We start from the raw sequence: 24,456 nt of genomic DNA, 5'->3' as shown, positions 1-24,456 counted from the left end.
AGATAAGGCTGTTTTTGAAATATTGTGTTTCCTGCAAAATTGTCCACACATAGTGACTTGAAAACACTTTGGCCATGTAGTGTATCCCATTTGCCATAGTTCTGAGTAGCAAACTTCTTAGTAAACACTTAGTTTAAGCCGTGGCACTGTAATGCAGTTTTATGCTGTTTTTGAGCTTCTCTCGCTGAGATAAGGCTGTTTTTGAAATATTGTGTTTCCTGCAAAATTGTCCACACATAGTGACTTGAAAACACTTTGGCCATGTAGTGTATCCCATTTGCAATAGTACTGATGGAGAAATTTGTTCGAAAACACTTAGTTTAAGCCGTGGCACTGTAATGCAGTTTTATGCTGTTTTTGAGCTTCTCTCGCTGAGATAAGGCTGTTTTTGAAACATTGTTTTTCCTGCAAAATTGTCCACACATAGTGACTTGAAAACACTTTGGCCGTGTAGTGTATCCCATTTGCCATAGTTCTGAGTAGCAAACTTCTTAGTAAACACTTAGTTTAAGCCGTGGCACTGTAATGCAGTTTTATGCTGTTTTTGAGCTTCTCTCGCTGAGATAAGGCTGTTTTTGAAATATTGTGTTTCCTGCAAAATTGTCCACACATAGTGACTTGAAAACACTTTGGCCATGTAGTGTATCCCATTTGCCATAGTTCTGAGTAGCAAACTTCTTAGTAAACACTTAGTTTAAGCCGTGGCACTGTAATGCAGTTTTATGCTGTTTTTGAGCTTCTCTCGCTGAGATAAGGCTGTTTTTGAAATATTGTGTTTCCTGCAAAATTGTCCACACATAGTGACTTGAAAACACTTTGGCCATGTAGTGTATCCCATTTGCAATAGTACTGATGGAGAAATTTGTTCGAAAACACTTAGTTTAAGCCGTGGCACTGTAATGCAGTTTTATGCTGTTTTTGAGCTTCTCTCGCTGAGATAAGGCTGTTTTTGAAACATTGTTTTTCCTGCAAAATTGTCCACACATAGTGACTTGAAAACACTTTGGCCGTGTAGTGTATCCCATTTGCCATAGTTCTGAGTAGCAAACTTCTTAGTAAACACTTAGTTTAAGCCGTGGCACTAATGCAGTTTTATATAAGGCTGTTTTTGAAATATTGTGTTTCCTGCAAAATTGTCCACACATAGTGACAAAACACATGTAGTGTATCCCATTTGCAATATATATATACATATATATACATATATCTACACATATGTACATATATCTACATACATATACATATATATACGCACACACACATATATATATACACATCTGTGTATATACATAATATATATATATATACACACATATATACATATATCTACATATATATGTACATATATCTACACATACATATATATATACATAATACATATATGTACACACATATATATACATAATACACATATAGACACACATATACACATATATAGAATACATATATACACACATATATATACATATATACACATATACATACATACATATATACACAAATATATATATATCTACATATAAATATATATATCTACATATATATACATATATCCACATATATATACACATACATATATACACATATATATATACATATATCTACATATATATCTACATATATATACATACACATATATATCTACATATATATACATACATATACACACACATATATATATATATATACATAATACATATATATATACATAATACATATACACATATATATACACATAATACATATACACATATATATACATATATATATACACATAATACATATATACACAGGTCTATTTATGTATATACATATTCATTCATATTTACATATATAGATATAAACATTTATACACAAACATACATATATATAAATAGATGTATAGATATACACCATATAACATATTCAGATCTAAATACAAAAAAGCTCACCCGGCACGGCATGTCGTCGTTGACACATTTATTTATATAAACATACATATATTGATCTATATATATACACACACACACACACACATATACATACATACATACATATATATATATACACATATACACACACACACACACAACATTTAGATCTATATATAAAACACCCTACGGTTTGCTGGTGAATTCAAATCAACTTCAATTGTGTGTTCGACAGCGACGACTAAAAAAAAAAGTATTTTCTTGCGTCCGAACTCGTCACGACAAACGTCAGTTGCGGGTACGAACCTTTTTTTTATTTCACGTATGCGGTCGTTCGCGAAACAAAGTGTACAAATTGGCAGTCGCGACAACTATTTACATTTTCGTCAGCCGCCTCGCCCTCCTCCCCGTACACTCTCCGGTCGGACGGTCCTCCGTCCCGCGAGGGAATGCGGCGGAAATAAGGCGCTCGGATCACGTCCAAAGCCGGGTTTAACGCGATAAATAGGAAGTGCGTCCGTCCGTCCGGCGGCTCTCTCGGCGGCTCACAGAGCCGTCTCGAAGATGACCTGTTGGTGAGCGTCCGACGTTTCCGCGTGTCCGTTCGATACGACCGGACGGCTTCCGCCGTCGTAGGCCTGGAGGACAGAAAACGACAATAAATAACCAACAAAAACAAAAACAAAAAAACGATAAAAACGCGCTTCGTAAACGACGCGTCCGGAAAACTTGGCGTCGGGCGTCTCCGTCCGAGGGTCCCGTCTCACCCGCTTCGCCGCCTCCAGTAGAGCGGCCGCCTCCCGCTTGCCCGTCTGAAGCACCATTTTGGCGAAGGTTCCGTCCGAGTCCCGCAGCAGCGCGTACGGCGCGTCGTAGGCCTGGATCCTCCCGGCATCCAGAACCTGCGCGCGGAGGAGACCCGTTTACTTTGCTGCGCCCTCCAGCACCACCCCCACACCCTCCCTTCCCAGGAACCAAAAGTCGCCTTGGAGCACCTCGTTCCTCAACTCCTCCCTCGCCCGTAACGTAGCGTATTTACGTTCGTATCCGGGGCCAACGCGGAAAGCTCGACGACTCACCAGGATGCGGTCGCTGTCGATGATGGTGTTGAGGCGGTGGGCGATGGTGAGCACGGTGCAGTCTCTGAACTTGTCCCGGATGGTTTTCTGGATCAGCTCGTCCGTCCTGCGGAGACGCGTTTCGCGATTAAAGTGTCGGAAATCGGAACGTCGGACGAAGTACGAACCGGTCGCTTCCGGCGGTCGAGGCCTGCGACCCCCCACCCCTCTCCCGATCCGGCGTTACCTGGGGTCCACGTTGGCCGTGGCCTCGTCGATGACGAGGATGCGGTTCTTCCTCAGGATGGCCCTGGCCAGGCACACCAGCTGCCTCTGGCCCACGCTGAAGTTGGAGCCCGACTCCGCCAGAACCGTCTCCAGCTTGCCCGGCAGCTCCTCCACTGCCGACCTCAGCTGCACCTGCAGGGAGAGGGGGAGGGGTCAATCCGCGAGTCGGCCGGGTGACGAATAACCCGAATACGTCCGAACCGCTTTGAAAAACGTCTAAAAGTACGAACGTGCGCGTTTACCTCTTCCAGAGCGTTCCACAGCTCTTCGTCCGTGTGTTCGCCGAAAGGGTCCAGGTTCTTCCTCACGGGGCCCGTAAACAGCACCGGGTCCTGCGACACGAGAGGAGGCGGAGGACAGAGGTCGTCCGATCGAAACGGGACGCGTCAAATACCGTAACGGGCCGTCCGCCGAAGCGGCTTTCCGGCCCGGACGTCGCCGACGTCGTCGTCCGACCGTTAAAAGAGATTAAGGCGCTCGGCCGGCGTTCACCTGAGGGATGATGGACATCTTCTGCCGCAGGTCGTGCAGGCCGATCTCGGAGGTCGCGACCCCGTCGATGACGATCTTCCCCCGCGGCTCCGCCAGCCGGAACAGAGCGGAGATCAGCGAGCTTTTCCCGGCTCCCGTCCTCCCCACGATGCCGACCTGACGCGCATTTAGACAAACACGACGTGGGCTCGGGGCCGGACGCGGCGGGACGGTACGGTACGGTACGGGGCGACTCACCTTCTCTTTGGGGAGGAACGTCACCTTCAGGTCGTGCAGCACGGGCGGCTCGTCGGGGCTGTAGGAGAAGCTGACCCGCTCCATGTGCACCAGGCCTTTGCTGGGCCACCCGGGGGGGGGGCGCCTCTGGGTTTCCCAGGGCGCTTCGCTCTCCAGCTCCGTGTACTCCACCACCCGCTCCACCGATGTCATCTGAGGACGGAGGCGAGGGAACGTCACCTTTTGAACTTCTACTTTGTAGGTTAAATCGAACGCGCGGTATTGGGGGAGGGGGTTAAGTCCTCAACTTAAATGGAGCGGGTATAAATCTCACCATGTTCTCCACCTCGGCGCTCTGCCTGACGCCCCACTGGAACATCCCCATCAGGGTGGCGCTGTAGGACAGAGCGAAGCCCACGATGCCGGCGTCCAAGTCTGTCGGAACCGGGGAGAGACGCTCCATTTTCATCGGCCCCGATTGCGTAGATTTTTACCCCCCCCCCCAAAAGGTTAAAAGTCTCGCTTACTGTCTCGGAGCAGCAGGCAGCCGAACGTGGTCACGGTGACGAAGACGGCGCAGATGCCGTCGAGACGGAGGGCAAACCAGCGGGAGGTGGTGAGGAACAGGAACCAGGCGGCTGCACGGGAAGTTACGGGACACCCAATTAACACACGCGCGCGCGCATACGGGACAACGTAGCGGATTCGAAGCCCGACCTGAATGCACGTCCTGATGGGCGTCGAAGGTCTTCTGGAGACGCCGCTCGGCGCGGAAGGCTCGGATGGTCCAGAGGCCGTGAAGGGACGAGGACAGGTGAGAGAAGACGGGGCTGCGAACTGCGGGACCGCAAAATGAAAAAAAGACGTGTCGGAAGCCGCGGGGAACCCCGGATCGCAAAGAGGGGCACCGCCGCCGCCGGGACACTCACCGGTGGACTCCAGGCGCTTCACGTTCCTGGAGGTCTTCAGGAAGTAGCGGCGCAGGAAGAAGAAGACGATGACGAGCGGCACCACGGGGATGAGGATCCAGGGGATGGCCGTCGCCGACACGACGATGACCCCGATGATCTGCAGCAACAACTGCTCGCGGCGGACAACGTTACCGGTTAATCCGTCGTGTTCGCGAGTTCCGGAATTCCGGCAACCACGTCGACTTCTGAACATTTTGTTTATCGGACGGTTCGAATTTGGATTCTGCTTCTAATGCATGTGGCATGTTCTGATCTCTGCTGCGGCGTCCCGCCTCCACTCCCCTCCACCCCACCCCCCTCCGACACTCGGTTACAGTGACGTGAGCTCTGACCTGGATGAAGTCCACGAAGGTCCATGGCATGTTGGAGTCCAGCTGACCGACGTCCTTGGAGAACCGGTTCAAGACTCGTCCTGAGGCGAGACGGGAAATCAATAAAACGTCGGGCCCAAACGAACGACGTCCACTTTTCTTATCGGTAGTGCCCCCCTCTCTCTCTCTCCTCCCCCTCCCCTCCGTGCGCATCCTCACCTATGGGGTTGATGTCAAAGAAGCGCACGGGTGTCCTGAGGACGGCGTCGAACATGTCGTTGTGCAGCGACTGCGAGCTCTTCACCAGCGTGTAGAACATCACCAGGGTCCGGATGAAGCCGAACGCAATGGTGGCGACGGTCAGACCTGTCGCGAAACGACAACAATGACGACAACGCTCGACCGGGGGACGATGAGGAAAAGTCGCCGGCGGAAGACATTTGGCGTCACCTCCGTAGACGCCGAGGTAGAAGACCAGATCTAGCTGTCCGCCGAGAACGGCGGTGCTGTTGCCGGTGCCGTTGACGTTGACGCTGGCGGTGCCGTTGACGTCGGCGGTGCCGTTGCCGTTGCCGTTGTCAGTTAGTTTCTCCTGCTTGTCGGCCCTGACGTTACAAAAAGAGGTCAGAGGTCACAGAAATAGGTCAGACGTCTTTCCTTTAGTTTTCCCCGTGGTTCGTACTCACCAGTAAGCGAGCCACCAATCCTGCAGGATGTACGCCACCTATGACGTGAAAGACACAAAGAAAAAGAAAGGGGAGCTAAAGATTACCCCCCCGCCCCCCAAACGATATCCCCCCCCCCCCCCCCAACCCCACCGGGACTTATCACGTACGTGAGCCAAGACGTTGATGAGGACGATGACCAGCAGCACCGCCGCGTTGGCTCCGGCTCGCAGGTATTTGACGTAAAGGCCGACGGGGACGGTTCCCTCGGCGCGGCTCTCCTCCTCCGCTGCCGTCGCCGACTCCACCTGTGGCCACGTTCGGGAAAGGGGTTTGAGATTCGCGGCGAAAAAGCGGACGCGTTTTAACTTGCTGCGCGGACGCGAACGTTTACGGGGGAAGACGAAACAACAAAGTCGCCGAGTTTACGCCCGAAACTAGCGCCCGTTCCCTCCGACCCCGTTTACCGCCGACGACCTTGTTACCGACCCGCCGGTGCCCCCCCCCCCCCCCTTCGCGAGAGGGCATTTGAACTTCGCCTTTTTTTGACGGTACGGCTTTCTCCCTCTGCTCTCTTCCGATATCTACAGACGAACAAACAGTCGCTGACCGGTAGCTGGTCTCCGTCCCTGACGGAGTGGATGGACGACGTGTGCGACAGCACCGAATTCTCCGAGAGGGTCCTGATCCGGGCGAATACGTCCTGAGGAGGCGGCTGCTGCTGCTCCTCTTCCTCCTCCTCCTTCAGCAGGGAGGTGAAGTCCACGCCGGACCGCTGCAGCTCCACGTACGTTCCCTTTGCCAGCATGTCACCCTGATGCACACACACACCGGCAGACTCGTTACACGGTGGTAAAATGCAACCCGTCTGCTTTTCCTACAAACGTCAAACTGTATCTGTCGTTTGGCCCCGTTTCTTAAAACGCGTTAACGACGGGCATTTCGTAAGCGCCGACCTCCTTGAGGACGACGATCTGGTCCACGGCCTTCAGGTACTGCAGCTGGTGGGTGACCAGGATGCGCAGCTTGTTCCTCAGCAAGCCGCAGATGCACCTGCCGCAAAAGGAAGGGACAGAAAATCAAACCGTAAATCGGCGTTTGCGGCGTCTTCCCCTTTGACGAAATGAACCGAACCTCCTCTGCGCATGGTTGACTTCTGAGGAGGAGGAGAGGAGGAGGAGGAACAGGAAGAAGAAGAAGAGGAGGAGGAACAGGAAGAAGAAGAGGAGGAAGAAGAAGAAGAAGAAGAGGAGGAACAGGAAGAAGGAGAAGAAGGAGAAGAAGAAGAGGAGGAACAGGAAGAAGGAGAAGAAGAAGAAGAAGAAGAAGCAGCAGCAGCTCGCTCACTGTTCAAACAGGTGTCTCCCGACCTCGGCGTCCACGGCACTCAGAGGGTCGTCCAGCAGGTAGACGTCGGCGTCCTGATACACGGCCCTGAAAAACAAACCGCGGCTTTTCAAGCGTCTCCTCGAACCCTTCGGGCCTCCTTCGCTGATCCGTTTGTTCGTACGGGGATTCATAACGGTGCCAAATCGGATAGATGTCGAAGTACGCAACTTTTAAACACGTTGTCCCTGTTTTATTTTCAATCTCCAAAACAAAGTTTGTTGAATACACAATCGCATCCTCCTTTAACAATTAGGAATAGATTGATCTGTTTTGTTTGTTTTTTCCCCCCGTTTTTAGAAGCACCCTCGTACCTGGCCAGGTTGACGCGAGCCTTCTGTCCCCCGCTGAGCGTGGCCCCCTGGTCCCCGATCAGCGTCCGGTCTCCGTCTGGCAGCAGCTCCAGGTCCTGCCCCGGAAAGAAAGAAAAAAAAGAAAAGAAAAAGAAAAAAGAAAAAGCGCAACGATGACGCGCTGTAATGTGGTGAGTTGCGGTTACAGTATAATCAAAGTCACTGGTTAACTGTACTTTTTTGTTGTTTTTTTTTGGAGGGGGGGAGGGTGTTTGTGGTTTTTGAGTGTTGAGAAAAATAAAACCAGACGTCTGTCTCGATCTGCAGAGACATTGCGATGGACATTTTCACCATTTTTTTTTCTTTTCTTTTGGGTACATTTTACAGCCTGTTATCTCTCCGGTAATATGGATGTTTTTTTTTTATTACGGTCGCGGCACTCGGTAACTGATTTACCGGGCCGCCCCTGTAACTTCTCCTCCCGCGGGGTGAAGTGAACTCTGAGCACGTGCGGCAGCGTCTGTCTGTCTGTCTGTCTGTCTGTCTGTCTGTCTGTCGTTACCATTTCAATACCTCACCTTCTTTAAGGCGCAGGCCCCGACGACGCGCTCGTACTTCTGCGGGTTCATCTCTTTGCCGAACAGGATGTTGTCGCGGATGCTTCCGGGAAACACCCAGGGCTGCTGGGCGGCGTAGGTCAGCCGACCCTCCACCTTCAGCTCCCCTCGGTCGGCCGGCAGCTCTCCGAGGACGGAGCTCAGCAGGGACGACTGGGTGAAAGGAGAAGGGAGATGGGAAACGTCTACTAAAACTACAACGGCGACGACGCCGACAAACAAACACGTCGGCGAGGCGAAGTGAGGCGGACGTCCGACCTTTCCGGCTCCCACCGGTCCGATCACGGCCAGCAGCTCCTTGGACTTCAGGGAGAAGGAGACGTTCCGCAGAGTCGGGATGTCGGCGTTCTGCGACCGGTGTGAACCGAGAGGGGACAAAAAACAACAACAACAACAAAATTTCAAAATCAAATAAGACTCTCAAATCTCTACGGCGACGTTCGCCGCGTGTTTGCGCCGGCGAGTCCCACCTTGTCCCAGTAGCAGACCAGGTCCTGGATCTCCACGGACGCGTCCTTCTGCGTCCCCCGCAGAGCACCGCCGCTGCCGCCGCTTTCCGGGACCTCGTCCAGACTCAAGAACTCCTTCCGGCGGGAACACAAAATGACAACAAAATGACACCGTCGCCGTGGCAACCGAGGGCTCCTTCTCCCACTTTTCGCAAACTTTACATTTAGCTTTTCTGTCGTCTTTTCAAAAGTCAAAAACAGATTTGTCAATCGCCTCATCTTTGACCTCGGCGTTCTGTAGCCGTTTTATATCTATAGATCTTTATATATATATATATATATCTATATCTATATATGTATACAGTTGAAACCAGAAGTTTACATACACTGTGCAAAAAGACACATAACTTTTTTTCTCACTGTCTGAAGTTAAATCAGACTAAACCTCTCCTGTTTCAGGTCCGTTAGGATTACCAAAACTATTTAACTTTTGCTAAATGTCACAATAATGAGAAAGAGAATATTTTAGAGAATTTTTCATTACTTTCTTCAAGGTCAAAAGTTTACATAGTATTTAGTAGCATTGTCTTTGAACTGCATGACTTGGGTCAAACGTTTTGGGTATCCTTCCACAAGCTTCTTACAGTACTCTGCTGGAATTCTGGCCCATTCCTCCCGACAGAACTGGTGGAACTGAGTCAAGTTTGTTGGCCGCCTCGCTCACACACGCCTTTTCAGATCTGCCCACAAATTTTCGATGGGATTCAGGTCAGGGCTTTGTGATGGCCACTCCAAGACATTGACTTTGTTGTCCTCAAGCCACTTTTTAACTATTTTGGCAGTATGCTTAGGGTCATTGTCCATTTGGAAGACCCATTTGCGCCCAAGTTTTAGCTTCCTCGCTGATGTCCTGAGATGTTGCCTTAATATTTCCAGGTAATGTTTTCTTCATGATGCCGTCTATTTTATGAAGAGCTCCAGTTCCTGCTGCAGCAAAACAGCCCCACAACATGATGCTGCCACCTCCATGCTTCACAGTTGGGATGGTGTTTTCAGGTCTACAAGCTTCCCCCTTTTTCCTCCAAATGTAACGGTGGTCATTATGGCCAAACAGCTCCACTTTAGTTTCATCAGACCACAGGACATGTCTCCAGAAGTTAAGGTCTTTGTCTTGGTGTCTTTTTGCAAACTGTAATCTGGCTTTTTTATGTTTCTTTAGGAGTAATGGCTTCCTTCTTGCTGAGTAGCCTTTCAGCTCATGTCGGTGCAGGACTCGTTTTACTGTGGATAATGACACTTTCTTACCAGCTTCAGCCATCATCTTCACAAGGTCTTTAGCTTTTGTTCTGGGGTCATTTAGCAAAAGTTAAATAATTTTGGTAATCCTAACGGACCTAAAACAGGAGAGGTTTAGTCTGATTTAACTTCAGACAGTGAGAAAAAAAGTGTTATGTGTCTTTTTGCACAGTGTATGTAAACTTCTGGTTTCAACTATATGACGATGTGTCTTTTCGCTGATCGGATCAATCATTTGCCGGTGTTTTATCGCTTTATCTGGTCCGATGTCACAAGTCAATATGACCTGACTTTAGTGCTCCAATTAAGTGATAAGGAAGTCACGACGTCGGCAGTATAACGGCGACTACGGGCAGCCTCTCTTTCGTTGGAAAAACAATTTGGACAAAACACATCTACCCGAGACCGGCAAAAGTGTTCCGAAAGCCAAAAAATAACACCGACAGACTTTTTTTCTTTTCGGTGTGCCGCCTCCAAAAATGTTTGATTTCGCAACGGATTTCCTCAAAAACGCGGGACGGGAGCCCGGTACCTGAATCCTCTGCACGCTGACGCGCGTCTCGAATAGCTTCTCGATGGCGCTGGGGAAGAAGAGCGTGACGGTGAGGCGCACGGCCGTGTACAGCGACACCGTCACGAAGACGGCGCTTGCCGTGATGACGTTCCCCAGCAGGACGTAGAGGGTGAAGGTGAAGAAGACGATGACCTTGCTGGCGCAGAAGAAGGACGCCATGTTGAGACCGCGGAGGAAGGAGCTCTTCATGATCATGGAGATCTCTTTCCTGACGAAACCAAACACGATGCGGTTATTAATCCTAATCGTCATAATAATAATAATATATATCCCGAACGCGTAGAAAACGGCCGGCGATCCTTTCGTGTGCTTTATTTTATTTATTTTTTTACCTCCTGACCTCGGAGACCAGAGCGGCGAAGGGTTTCTCCCAGGCGTACATCTTGATGATCCTGATTCCGGACACCACCTCGTTCATGGTGCGGATCCTGTTGTCTGTGAGGATGGCTGTCTTCATCCTGCGAAGGAAGGAAGAGCGTCGATAAGCCGGGGGGTGGGAGAGGGGGGGGGGTAAATGACGGGTGAGGAAAGCTTAACGCGTCGGGTCTGGCGTGTGCGCGTTTCACCTGAACTTTGAGAAAAAGCGTCCGAACAGCAGCTGGAAAGGCATCAGGAACAAGATGACCGCCATGCCGACCAAGCACGAGGGTCCGATCTCCGCCCACAGCAGCCCCGTGACCACCGCGGCCTGGAGAGGCCCCACCCACAGGAAGTGGAGGAAGATGGTCACCTGTTCCGAAAAAGGAAAAGGAAGGAAAAAAAAAAAAAAAAGGCACAGCGAATGAGCTGTCGGCGGACAGATTCACGCCCCCTCCCCCTTTTTCTCCCCCTCAGGACTTTAATACAAACACAGCGTGAGGCGGAGGTCTAATTAACGACCCCCGAGGAACCGTGGACTTTTTCCCAGCGTGCTCTGCCCCCGCCGATTAAAACGAACCTCGGCTTTGCCATGGCACGAACCGGTAACGAAGCCCGGAGCTCGGACCCGCTGGGAGATTAGCGGCGTTTCTCCGACCGCTCCGCACCCGCGAAACGCATTTAACCAACAAAAAAAAAAACCAAAAAACAACAACAACAAGAAGCTGGCAGCTGCCAGCCGTCGTCGGGCGGGAAACCAAAAACACTTCACGAGTTGCAAGATCAAGGTCAGAGGCATTCCTGCGGTTTACGTCGCTGGACGACACTTCGCTCATTATTACACCATCCGGGTAATTGTCACTGTGGATTCCTCCATCGGCCGGGTCACGGGACTTCTTGACGGAGGGGAGAGGGAGGGAGGGAGAAGGGGGGGGACGCTGCCGGGCTGCTGAGCTTCAACTTCAACAAGAAAACCAACAGTCACCTTTTTATTCTGGTTTTCGAGTTGACTTCTTTGCTGTTAGAATTAAAACCTTCCTTTTGCAAAGTACACTTTTATCGTTGGGGGATTTCTGTAATGCACTTTGGTCACGAGAAAGTTTTTTTTTTTCATTCTGTCACCGTTTGGACTTTGTCTTTGGTGTTTTGTCTTTGGTGTTTTGCGTCACTCGTTTCTTGCTAATACGTTTACATTTTTGGTTTGTACCACATTGCCAAAAAAAACATTTAAACGGGACGTTTGTTTACAATTGTCCGTTCGGTGCGTTCTGATAAAGTACGTACAGAAAATAAACAGCCGGAATCATTGAGCTTTTTAAAGTCTACCCAAGTCCACGGACGAAGGTCGGCTCCTCGTGTTGACACAGTTATTTACTCGCGTGGCTGAGCTCCACCCGAACTGACCGGTCGAGCTACTTTTAGGTTCACGCTGACAAATTCCCGGCGCGGCTCCTTCCGACCTTCGTCGGTCGTTAGCTGCCGGTTTAACGTGACGTTTTTCACTCGCCTCGTCGAACTTGTTGACGTCGTTGGAGAGCAGGTTGACGATCTGGCCGGTGGTGGTCTTCCCCGTGGCCGAGCTGCTGAGACGCAGAGCCTAAAAACAACAACAACAACGACACCTCGGTATAAACCCACAAGTCACGCCGTTATCCCGCTTTCGACTTAGCGCTTGTTTTTTTTTATTCCCGTGCAGGATTACGCGACAGCAGTCGCCCGCCTACCTTCTTGTAGATCATGTGACACATGGCCACTCGGATCTTCATGCCAGTCCTCTGGACGTGGTAGAAGTAGAGGTGGTGGATCACCGCCAGGCCGATGGCGCAGACGGCCAAGCCAGCCGCGTAGCCGAGGGCCTCGAGGAGCGCCGCTGCGTTCTCCGGGTTGTAACTCTCGAAGTACCGAATCAACTGACCCAGGAAGACGGGCTGGATCACTTTGATTATCTCCTGATGTGCGGGGGGGATGGGGGGGGGGGCAAGCGTCAATCGAAACGACGACAACAGACGGAGAATTACATCATTCGCCTTTTGCATGTTGAGCCGAGACTCAATAATCGCATTTAGCCTGCTTATCTATTTCAATTGCTTGGTGTTGGACAAGCTGCTGAACTCCCCCCCCCCCCAACACCGACACACACACACACACACGCGCGCCCACCGACCTCGACCAACGTGAAGAATCCCAGCACCGAGTACGGCCTCCAGTGGCACATGAAGATGACCTTGGCGAGGTTCGGTTTCCGCATGGCTGCGGCGGCGTTCTGGACGTCCTGATCCCAGAGCCTGTCGGGAGTGGGGGGGGGGGAGAGAGGAGAGAGAGATATATCAAATGTCTATTGTCTGCTTTGAATATTACATCCCAGCATTTGTGGCGAGTCGGGACTTGCCCGTAACTCAGCGCTTAAACACATTTCCATAACTTAGGACACTTTTGTCGAGAGAGAGAGAGAGAGAGAGAGAGAGAGAGAGAGAGAGAGAGAGAGAGAGGACGCGGGACACTTTTGCTATTTATTTTACTTCCACTCGTGGTTTACGCCGAAAAAAACCAAAGGCCGCTGACATCGTGACCGATTCTTTTGAGACACCCCCCCGATTGTCCGTTAAATGACCGTCCCGTCCTCCCGATATTGCGCCGCGACGTCGTCGTTTCGGGTCAAATCCTCTTTTTTAACCGTTTTAACGCAAAAAAAAACAAAAAACCAGCGTCAGTTGAGATCTGTCTTTAAAAGGAGCTCCGACCGCATTTTAGGTCACAAACGGCCTCCGTTTCGACCCCCGTCTGTTGCCGCGGCGATCGTCCGAGCCCGGTAGCGGACGTGTGGAGAGACGGACGGGAAGAAGGCGTCCCTACCTCTGCAGTTCCTGTCCCAGCTTCTCCGACCGGTCCTCCGCCAGCACTTCGAACATGTCGTCCTCCTCCAGCGGCCGCTTGTACCCGATCTTGAACAAAGGATTCAGCCACCTGAGGAATCGCCACGGGGAGTCACAGGAAGAGGAGGAAGAGGAGGAGGAGGAAGAGAAGGAGGAAGAGCACAGTCCATCAGTTCACGCTTTCCCTACAGCTGTGGCATCACTTTTACACGGCCAAAGGAGCGTAAAAACTCATTATAAAGTGTGACAGGATCTGACGGGCTCAGATCCTTTAAGCCCATTCATGGATACTTGTTGTTGTTTGTGCTTTTTAATCTTCGTCTTAATCTTCGTCTGTTGACGCTTGTTGATGAAACGAGGAGACAACGAGACGGCGGGTCCGGTGCCTCTGGCCGACGGTAATCCCTTTATCACCGGGAGAGCACGGACGCGTTGTCTTTTTAAGAGGCTGTTCGGATTCACGGTCGTTGAGTTACACTTTCGTGAAATTGGGGCCATCCGCGAGTCCACCTTCACCCCTCTCCCCTCCCTCCCCTCCCCCCCGCCGCACTACCGTGCCCAAACTAGTAAAGTTGTTTTCTCCGTTTTCCGTTGAACCCGCCGCGGCGTCGCTTACAAACCGAACACCGAGGAAGTAGTTCCCGGTAACCCTCGAGTTGCACACTTCTCATCCCGAGCGCCTTTTTTTGTTGTTGTTGTTTTTTTTTCCACATTTGTTTGTTTGCTTTGCTTTCAAATCGCCCGCTGAGCTAACGTCGCGTCGGTCATCTTACCAGAAAAAGATCTTGGACAAAAGGCTGGCCGACGCCGCCGGGTTGGTCTTGGCATCTTGGCTGACTTTCTCCATGGTGGCCGGCGTGCGCACGAGTCTCCCGTTAAACTTCCTCCCCTCCTTCAACGCGCTGCTGCTCCGGGCTCGGTGGCGCGACGTCGGGGCACAAGCATGTTCCACAGGGCTCCGCCAGCTCCGAGGTGCGCGACGTACTGCGCGTTAGAAGGACGGAACCGCGGACATGCGGAAAAAAAAGAGAAGAAAGAAAGAAAAAGAAGTCCACCAAAACTGAAAACAGCACCTTGACGGCTCCGCCCCCTCCCCTCGGAGGCACGCGATAGGACGAAAATGCCGGTCGCTCACGCTATTGGCTGCGTCTCTCCCGTGCCTTCACGCGATTGGCTGGCCGTTTTTGACAGCGCCGACGATTGGCCGGCGACTCCAGCCAGAAGTCATTTCCCTCACATTTCCCTTGATTTACGACGAAGCACGTGAGACGGGCCCGGCTCGGGTTTACAACCACCCTTTACATCTTTTATTTGTATGTTGACCCACAAAAAAGTCCACCGTTGAACTTTGGTAAAACCTGACTCGAGGGTTCGTGCGGTCGGCCGCAGTTTGGCAAAGCTGTCCTTCTTTTTAACTGGATACGTTTGTACAGTGGGTACGGAAAGTGTTCAGACCCCTTTACATTTTTCACTCTTTGTTTCATTGCAGCCATTTGCTAAAATCAAAAAAGTTCATTTTATTTCTCATTAATGTACATTAATCTTGACAGAAAAAAACAGAAATGTAGAAATTTGTGCAAATTTATTAAAAAAATAAAACTGAACTATCACATGGTCATAAGTATTCAGACCCTTTGCTGTGACACTCATATTTAACTCACATGCTGTCCATTTCTTCTGATCCTCCTTGAGATGGTTCTACTCCTTCATTGGAGTCCAGCTGTGTTTAATTAAACTGATTGGACTTGATTAGGAAAGGCACACACCTGTCTATATAAGACCTTACAGCTCACAGTGCATGTCAGAGCAAATGAGAATCATGAGGTCAAAGGAACTGTCCAAGGAGCTCAGAGACAGAGTTGTGGCAAGGCACAGATCTGGCCAAGGTTACAAAATAAGTTCTGCAGCACTCAAGGTTCCTAAGAGCACAGTGGCCTCCATAATCCTTAAATGGAAGAAGTTTGGGACGACCAGAACTCTTCCTAGACCTGGCCGTCCAGCCAAACTGAGCAATCGTGGGAGAAGAGCCTTGGTGAGAGAGGTAAAGAAGAACCCAAAGATCACTGTGGCTGAGCTCCAGAGATGCAGTAGGCAGATGGGAGAAAGTTCCACAAAGTCAACTATCACTGCAGCCCTCCACCAGTCGGGGCTTTATGGCAGAGTGGCCCGACGGAAGCCTCTCCTCAGTGCAAGACATATGAAAGCCCGCATAGAGTTTGCCAAAAAACACATGAAGGACTCCCAGACTATGAGAAATAAGATTCTCTGGTCTGATGAGACCAAGATTGAACTTTTTGGCGTTAATTCTAAGCGGTATGTGTGGAGAAAACCAGGCACTGCTCATCACCTGCCCAATACAATCCCAACAGTGAAACATGGTGGTGGCAGCATCATGCTATGGGGGTGTTTTTCAGCTGCAGGGACAGGACGACCGGTTGCAATTGAAGGAAAGATGAATGCGGCCAAGTACAGAGATATCCTGGAAGAAAACCTCTTCCAGAGTGCTCTGGACCTCAGACTGGGCCGAAGGTTCACCTTCCAACAAGACAATGACCCTAAGCACACAGCTAAAATAACAAAGGAGTGGCTTCGGAACAACTCTGTGACCATTCTTGACCGGCCCAGCCAGAGCCCTGACCTAAACCCAATGGAGCATCTCTGGAGAGACCTGAAAATGGCTGTCCACCAACGTTCACCATCCAACCTGACGGAACTGGAGAGGATCTGCAAGGAAGAATGGCAGAGGATCCCCAAATCCAGGTGTGAAAAGCTTGTTGCATCATTCCCAAGAAGACTCATGGCTGTACGAGCTCAAAAGGGTGCTTCTACTCAATACTGAGCAAAGGGTCTGAATACTTATGACCATGTGATATTTCAGTTGTTCTTTTTTAATAAATTTGCACAAATTTCTACATTTCTGTTTTTTTCTGTCAAGATGGGGTGCTGAGTGTACATTAATGAGGAATAAAATGAACTTTTTTGATTTTAGCAAATGGCTGCAATGAAACAAAGAGTGAAAAATTTAAAGGGGTCTGAATACTTTCCGTACCCACTGTACATATGTGTGTATATATATATATATATATATATATATGTATGTGTGTACGTTTGTATGTATCTGCTCATGTTTTAAAAGTCAGCCAGACTGTATTGTTTGACGTCGGAGCTGCATGAGTAAACTTCCTCATCGCAGTTACTCAGCAAAAATCTCCACTTCCTCTTTTCCGGCCATTTGTCTTTCTGAACCCGTGCGGTCTCACGGGCGAGCTTCTCCGACGGGCCCAAGGCCGACCCGAAGCGCCTTTTCCACTGCCGCTGTTTGTTCGCTCGCCCGCTGACTTTCTGACTCCCTTTACACAAACACGCCGACACAAAGGGGATATCCTATAAATAAAAAGCGGGCGGTAGATGAGAGATGACGCTCTACAGGTGAAAGGGAGGGGGGGAGGAAGGGAGGGAGGAAGGGGGGGAGGGGGGGCGCTCAAACACCTCCTTCTCACATTTAAGACTTTTGACATCCAGCCACACGTAACCGAGGTTACCTATTCTCCTCGCGCGGACGGTCTCGTGGCCTTAAAGCCTCACGTGTTATCCTCCCGTTGGATGTTTATCTGGCTGGCAGAAAGGTCTGGAAGAGGGGGGGGGGGGGGGGAGGAGAAGGGGGGGAAGAAAAAAAATGGAAAAGAAAAAGAAAGCCAGCGGGAGATTATTACAAGCGGCTGAACTCGACCCAAAAAACATTCATCCGCCGGGGTGGGGGGGAGGATCGGCGGTACTTTCCCACGATGTCCCGGCCGTGTGACCCGGGTGCTATTCCAGCGTTTTTGTTTCGTTTTAACGACGACATTTAAACGTACGTCAAAAAAACACAAAACGAGTCCGACTTATTTACGCCGTCGACAGACGGCGGATTCGAGTGTTTGGGCCGTGACGTTTTTAGCTACGGTTAAGTCATAAAGGTTGACTGGATTTAAAGCTGCGCTAAGCTCCGCCTACTTTTGGACCGGAAGTGGAAAGACTGGCCGACGCGTAGAATATCGTCCGAGGGAACGAATCGACAAATACGAGCGTCTGAGAAATCGGTTTCCCCCGCCCCTACCGGCGGACGATCGGCGGGGGGGAGGGGGGTCACAGACAGAAAAGTCTCTTTGTGAATCAAAAGTTTCGTTTCATTTTTATACTTTGCCGAGGGCCTTTTTTTTTTTTTTCTTTCCGTATCGCAAAGAACGTGGAAAAAAACAAAAGTGAGGATTGTGAGCGGTTTCGATACGAGCGCGTGACCCGACGAATGGACGCGACATCCGTAACATCGAGGTCGAATCTGATTACAAAACACCCATTAAGAATGAAACACGCCCGCGTCATCGGTCATCACGGATCCATACCCCCCCCCCCCCCGGGGGGGGCCAATCAAAAGGTACAATCTATCAGATGATGGGATCCCGTCAGCGAGATAACAACCTGCTCCAGCTGCTTCCCTTTCATTAGCAGCAGGGTTACAGGATTAGGACCCCCCCCCTCCGAGATCACCCTGGCAACGGCGGCCGTGGAAACGCGCCATCGAGACTTCGACTGTCAGGAGACTTCGGAACGACGGGCTTTCCCCACCTTCTTGTCCTCCATCGTTTACTGACAGTAATGTCAGTAAGGAGACCTTTTTCTTTTTTTGGTCTTCCGGGACCTGCGCCCACTTCGTGAGCCCGGCATCATTGTTAGAAAATCCACCCCCCCCCTTTCCACAATCACATTAAAAACTAATCCCCCCCACCATCCCCCCGGCTCGGAAATGCAATAAATAAAACAGCTTTTCCGCATGAGATTATAACTCAAGATTATTAGTTGTCATTTCCGTTGTCATTTGGTTTCGCATCTTCCAGGAACTTTCTTTCTTTCTTTCTTTCTTTCACCTTCCTGTATTTTCCAGACCTGCCCCCCCCTCCCTCCTCCCTCCCCCACCCAAAAAAAAAAAAAAAAAAAACCTCCCCGCGCAAAGTTCAATCCTGTTGTTTTAATTTCGCTGCCGGCGACACGGAGGAAGAAACTCAGCCTCCTAAGGAGCTTGTTTCTTCGTTGCGTCACGCGGCGAGCGCGGTTCGTCGTTTTGATGTTTAATCGCGTCGCCCTCGGTAACGGCTAAACCGTTAGTCGCGAAGATGCGGGAGCGCCGGACGGACTCCTCAACGCGAAATAGTAAAACTGTGATTTAAATGGGGAAGAGAGAGCGAATAAATGCGGACTAGATCACGAAAAATAGAAAAGCGACAACTTTACTACGTTTCAAAATTAAATACTGCACTTCTGAATTTACATCGAGGTTATCTTTCAGAGTAAGATGAGAGACGACGAGAGAAGAGAAGACGAAAAAAGATAAGAGAAGAGAAGAGAAGAGAAGAGAAGAGAAGAGAAGAGAAGAGAAGAGAAGAGAAGAGAAGAGAAGAGAAGAGAAGAGAAAAAGTGCACTTTTGTATTAATAATAGTCTTAAATATTGTCCTGTTTAAAGTCTGGGTCTTCATATCCTCCTCCTTTCCGCCACTAAGTGGAGCTCTAACGCCGTCCGACAAACCGCCACACCTGTTGTTGTCTAACTGCTTATTCGGACAAACTGCCTTTGTTCGCTGATAAACCATAAACAACATCCAGCAAAGCATTGTGATGAAGTGCTGAGGATTCAAACCCACTTCGTTCATCCGTCCGTCCGTCCTATTTATCTATACATCCATTCATTCATTTATCCATCCATTCATTTAGCCATCCGTCCATCTATGCATTCATTCATTAATCTATCCATCCATCTATTCATCCACCCACTCACTCACCCACCCATCATTCATTAATTCATTTATCCATCCATCCACCCACCCACCCACTCATTCATTCATTCACTCACCCGTTCATTCATTCAGTCATCCACTCACTCACTTATCCATCCATTCATTTATCCATCCATCCACCCACTCATCCATCCATCCATTCATTAATTAATTTATCCATCCACTCACTCACTCATCCATCCATCAATTCATTCATCCATCCATCTATTCATCCATCCATTCATCCATCTATTCATTCATCCAGCCATCTATTTATCCATCCATACATCCATCTATTCATTCATCCATCCATCTATTCATCCATCCATTCATTCATTTATCCATCCATCTATTCATTCATCCATCCATTCATTTATCCATCTACTCACTCACTCACTCACCCACCCACCCATTCATCCACTCACTCACTCACTCATCCATCCATTCATTCATCCATTCATTTATCCATCTACTCACTCACTCACTCACTCACTCACTCACTCACTCACTCACTCACCCACCCATTCATCCACTCACTCACTCACTCATCCATCCATCTATTCATTCATTCATTCATCCATCCATCTATTCATTCATCCATCCATCCAGTCATTTATCCATCTACTCACTCACTCACTCACTCACTCACTCACTCACTCACCCACCCACCCATTCATCCACTCACTCACTCACTCACTCACTCACTCACTCACTCACTCACTCACTCACTCACCCATCCATCCATCCATTCATTTATCCATCCACACACTCACTCATCCATCCATCTATTCATTCATCCATCCATCTATTCATTAATTAATTTATCCATCCATCCATCCACTCACTCATCCATCCATCCATTCATTAATTAATTTATCCATCCACTCACTCACTCATCCATCCATCAATTCATTCATCCATCCATCTATTCATCCATCCATTCACCCATCTATTCATTCATCCAGCCATCTATTTATCCATCCATCTATTCATCCATCCATTCATTTATCCATCCATCCATCCATCCACTCATTCATCCACTCACTCACTCATCCATCCATCCATTAATTTATCCATCCATCTATTCATTCATTAATTTATCCATCCATCTATTCATTCATTCATCCATCCATCTATTCATTAATTAATTTATCCATCCATCCATCCACTCACTCATCCATCCATTAATTCATTTATTCATCCATCTATTCATTAATTCATTTATCCATCATCTATTCATTCATCCATCCATCTATTCATTAATTCATTTATCCATCCACTCTCTCACTCACTCACTCACTCACTCACTCACTCACTCACTCACTCACTCATCACTCACTCATCCATCTATTCATCCATCCATCCATCCACTCCCTCCCTCCCTATCTCTGTTCCTCATCTTCTGCTCCTTCTCTCTGTCAAAGACTTTTCAGATCCTTTCAATTAAAGACTTCCTCCCCTTGCAGGCCCTCCCTGTGGAGTGATGAGTTGTGAGCCCCCCCCCTCCCGAACACCAAATACAACAACTCTCGCGGATGCTGGGACGCAGACCGGAGGAGCGGGTGAAGAGCGGAGGCCGACGCACCTGTCCGGGGGACGGATCTCTTCTCTCGACCTCCGACGTCCGAAATGAGCAACATGGCGACGGAGATCGCCGCCTTCCTCCTCGCCGTCTCCGGCTGGATCCTGGTGTCGTCCGCGCTGCCCGCGGACTACTGGAAGGTGTCCTCCGTGGACGGGACGGTCATCACCACGGCGACCTTCTGGTCCAACCTGTGGAAGACGTGCGTGACGGACTCCACCGGCGTGTCCAACTGCAAGGACTTCCCGTCGATGCTGGCTCTGGATGGTGAGTCCGCGATTGGAGACGCCGTGAACCGCCGCGGCGTAGTTGTTTTTTTTTTTCTTCTTCTTTTTTTGGTGGGGGGGGGGGTGGGGAATGAATGAATGACCACCATTGTAAAAACAAAAAAGACAAACAGCATTTGGAACTTGATATGTCCTCCTCGTTTAGAGCTGAAGGCCACCGGAGACGACCGCGACCCGCTAATGTGTCCGAACGAGGCAACCCGAGAAAGTCATACGGTCACGCGGGGGCCGCTCGTCGCTTCTCGCCGCTTCACGGTCACCTCATCGCTTTTGTATTTTGTAGCGACGTTTTTTTTTTTTTTTTTTTTTTTAACCCGGTCCCGAGCAGCAAGTTTTCCATCTCGAGGGTCGGGACCCCTAAAAAGGTCTTAAAAGATAGTTTTGAGGGGTCCGTTGGTAAATACAAAACCGGGTGGCAGACAGTTGGGAAGCAGTACATTTAAAAGCCCTCTTCCTCCCTCCTCCTCCTCCTCCCTCCCTCCCTCCCTCCCTCAGCCTACATCCAGGTGTGCCGGGGGCTGATGATCGCCTCCGTGTGTCTGGGCTTCTTCGGCGCCGTCCTGGCCCTGGTGGGAATGAAGTGCACCAAAATAGGCGGCTCGGAGACGGCCAAGGCCCGGCTCGCCGTCCTGTCGGGCTGCCACTTCCTTCTCGGCGGTACGGCCCGCCTCTCGCCCGCCCGCCCGCCCGTCGCGTTCGCTCCGCTTTCCGTCGGCTCGGTCCTCCGCTCCGTTATAAAAGACGTCCTTTCCGTCCCGCAGGCCTCTGCAGCGTGACCGCGTGCTCCGTCTACGCCCACCGGATCACCACCGACTTCTTCGACCCGCTTTTCGTGGCCCAGAAGTGAGTACGCCGGGGATTTACCTTCCGACGGCGCCGAAGGGAAAGTCCTGTCGTCGACGCCGTTGCTTTTTTGTTCTCTCTCTCTCTCTCTCTCTCCAGGTTCGAGCTCGGAGCCGCTCTCTTCATCGGCTGGGCCGGGTCGGTGCTCTGCATCCTGGGAGGCCTCGTCTTCTTCCTCTCCCTGCCCGAAGGCTTCGGCATCAGGCGAGTCAGGGGAAGGTGGTGGTGGGGTGGGGGTGGGGGGGGGGGATCTAAATCTAAACACCAAATCTAAAGCGCGCCGAGTTTCTAACTCAATCCGCCCATTTGAAATAATCACTCCGTCGGCCGCGGTCCAAAAAAGACGTCCGGGCGATCTCTCTCTCTCTCTCTCGTCCCGTAATTGCCCGACCTGGCGGGTAAATTGCGCAATACTTATTTTTGATTAGTCGCGACGGATGAATGTCGTCTTTGTTACAGTCGCGCGCGAGAAGGACGTTTTTTATTTTTTTTTGGTGACGTGAAAGGCACCTTGACGGAGATGTAGAAGTTCGTTTTGTTTTTTGTTTCTTTCCAAAAACAAATACAAACAGCGTTTAGCGTGTTTTACGGCAGCCCCGACTTTTAACGTCGTCTTTTAACGTCGTCGTTACTCGCGGCTTCATTTCTCGCCCTGATTTTTTTTCCCCCCCCTCCGCAGGGCGACGTATTCGTACGGCGGAGCCGCGACGACGCGCCGCCGGCGCGCCGAGACGACCGACGGCCTCCGCCGGGAGCCGCCGAGGGAGTTCGGGAGAAACGCCTACGTGTGAAACTGGGACTCGAGCGTAACGGCTCCGCGGCCGATCGGCCGTCAGCTACAGATATCATTTGTGTGAAGGTTTACATATTTTAATGACTTTAAAGGAGCCGGATTTCTCTTTTAAACGTGGCCGCTCGCTCATATCTGTCAATAACTCAGAAATAAAAGATAAGCTTTTTCTTTTCTGGGTTTTTTTTTTTTTTTTTTTTTTGGGGCAGGAAATTTGATTTGGCACAAAAACAGCGTCCGTACTCTCCGGTCACCTTCAGCGAGCCGGCCTCTCCTGCACCTTAAATCTCTGTTTTGTTTTTGTTTTTTGGAACTGTTGATTTAAAGATCCGGGTTGGACGTCGCCATTTAAAGAAGTCTGTCCTTCTAACTTAAAGAGGACCGCCACGCTGATTGCAGGTTCACCTTGTGTGTGTTTTTTACTGCCTCTGCTCACGCTCATCTATTTTTTTGTATTTTAACTTCAAATCGTTTAAAGCAGTTTTGGTCTTCAGAGAATTGCTGTTTCAAGCTGTTTTTTTTGGTGTGTGTGTGTGTGTGTGTGTGTGTGTGTTTTGGAAACGTGACCGAATGTTACTTTAACGACCGACCGACATAATATGTAATCGATTACTTCTCCACTCCGGTTCAAAGTTGAGCGGGTTAATATTTCTCCGACGGACCGAGGGGATCGTACAAAGGCCCTTCTCTACGTTTTTTTTCTAGTTTTCCGGACCGGTCGTGACCTCCCGGGGTCACGAGGTCACACCCGAAGCCGATCCGGAGGCCCGACCGGAGGTTTCCCCTCCTATCGGCCGTCCGTCCGCACCTCGGAATTATTATCAATAGGAACCCCGGGCTGTGTTACGTTATGCCAAAACACCACCCAAAAAAAGAGAAAAAAAAGGAAAAGAAAACTCCTGGCCCAGAGGTTGGACACCTGAACCGGCTTGGCAGGGAGCAGCGGCCTGAAAATGATTTCAAGAAAACGTAACAAAATGAAAACGACAGCTCGCCAATGTTTCGTCTCGCTTGAGATTCTCGCCGGTGACGAGTGGAGATCCCGGAAGACACATACTGACGACGTGGAGGCACCGTTTGAACGTAAACTAATAATAATAATAATAATAATAATAATAACAACAACAATAACAATTGTTACATGAACCGTAACCAAGCTCAACTCCGCGACCCTATCGCAGCATTAGCCCGACGCTAACACGCAGGAAATGTGCCGTTGGTTCAGCCTTGCCGTTGTGCTAGCCGAGCGGCTTGCGGCCCCTCGCTGATATTGCATATTACAAAGTTTAGTTTGTACGACGTCGTACGTACGTAAATAAATAAAGGAAAAACGTTTTTTCCTCTTTTCTTTCTTTCTTTCTTTCCGAAGAACGACATCAAAGTATCC

The 24,456-nt window shown here is 49.8% G+C and overlaps 2 protein-coding genes across 5 annotated transcripts; one reads left to right on the top strand and one right to left on the bottom strand.

Annotated features, from left to right (window-relative positions):
* Positions 1-1,944: 1,944 nt before the first annotated feature.
* Positions 1,945-21,434, bottom strand: LOC138634276 (ATP-binding cassette sub-family C member 4-like). Of its 4 annotated transcripts, XM_069721060.1 has the most exons (33): positions 21,153-21,434; positions 17,299-17,384; positions 14,530-14,740; positions 13,737-13,847; positions 13,048-13,168; positions 12,608-12,832; positions 12,391-12,480; positions 11,093-11,256; positions 10,859-10,984; positions 10,485-10,734; positions 8,678-8,791; positions 8,466-8,555; positions 8,169-8,360; positions 7,612-7,706; positions 7,259-7,345; positions 6,868-6,964; positions 6,522-6,725; positions 6,082-6,219; positions 5,933-5,970; positions 5,697-5,851; positions 5,466-5,612; positions 5,268-5,347; positions 4,894-5,044; positions 4,682-4,801; positions 4,492-4,602; positions 4,299-4,399; positions 3,986-4,177; positions 3,749-3,904; positions 3,499-3,588; positions 3,216-3,388; positions 2,990-3,095; positions 2,678-2,812; positions 1,945-2,548 (listed from the first exon to the last, which is right to left on the bottom strand). In XM_069721060.1, exons 3-33 carry the CDS (start codon positions 14,601-14,603, stop codon positions 2,456-2,458), a joined length of 4,026 nt encoding a protein of 1,341 aa, XP_069577161.1. In that variant the 5' UTR covers positions 14,604-14,740; positions 17,299-17,384; positions 21,153-21,434; the 3' UTR covers positions 1,945-2,455. The 4 variants fall into 4 exon arrangements, with proteins under 4 accessions (XP_069577161.1, XP_069577159.1, XP_069577160.1 ...); XM_069721058.1 differs by having other exon boundaries at positions 5,466-5,851; XM_069721059.1 differs by having other exon boundaries at positions 3,749-4,177.
* Positions 21,197-22,756, top strand: cldn10a (claudin 10a). Its single transcript, XM_069721083.1, has 4 exons — positions 21,197-21,416; positions 21,932-22,093; positions 22,198-22,279; positions 22,379-22,756. The coding sequence occupies exons 1-4, from the start codon at positions 21,197-21,199 to the stop codon at positions 22,551-22,553; spliced, it is 639 nt and encodes a 212-aa protein (XP_069577184.1). The 3' UTR covers positions 22,554-22,756.
* The last annotated feature ends 1,700 nt before the right edge of the window (positions 22,757-24,456 follow it).

The sequence above is a fragment of the Brachyistius frenatus genome, unplaced genomic scaffold (genome assembly GCF_029030835.1).
Source record: "Brachyistius frenatus isolate BFR_SWC_R1_liver_20210118 unplaced genomic scaffold, ASM2903083v1 Contig_256, whole genome shotgun sequence".
In the NCBI taxonomy this organism is placed as follows: Eukaryota; Metazoa; Chordata; class Actinopteri; family Embiotocidae; genus Brachyistius; species Brachyistius frenatus.
This window is presented reverse-complemented; position numbering and strand designations above follow the sequence as displayed.

What these genes read in the sequence shown, in the direction of transcription:
- cldn10a (XM_069721083.1), top strand. Translation starts at nt 21,197, where the DNA reads ATGAGCAACATGGCGACGGAGATCGCCGCCTTCCTCCTCGCCGTCTCC. An exon ending in CTGCCACTTCCTTCTCGGCG is followed by an intron (nt 22,094 to 22,197) that starts GTACGGCCCGCC and finishes TCCGTCCCGCAG; the next exon opens with GCCTCTGCAGCGTGACCGCG. An exon ending in CCGCTTTTCGTGGCCCAGAA is followed by an intron (nt 22,280 to 22,378) that starts GTGAGTACGCCG and finishes CTCTCTCTCCAG; the next exon opens with GTTCGAGCTCGGAGCCGCTC.
- LOC138634276 (XM_069721057.1), bottom strand. Translation starts at nt 14,603, where the DNA reads ATGGAGAAAGTCAGCCAAGATGCCAAGACCAACCCGGCGGCGTCGGCC. An exon ending in CCATCAGGACGTGCATTCAG is followed by an intron (nt 4,603 to 4,681) that starts GTCGGGCTTCGA and finishes CTTCCCGTGCAG; the next exon opens with CCGCCTGGTTCCTGTTCCTC. An exon ending in TGTGGAACGCTCTGGAAGAG is followed by an intron (nt 3,389 to 3,498) that starts GTAAACGCGCAC and finishes CTCTCCCTGCAG; the next exon opens with GTGCAGCTGAGGTCGGCAGT.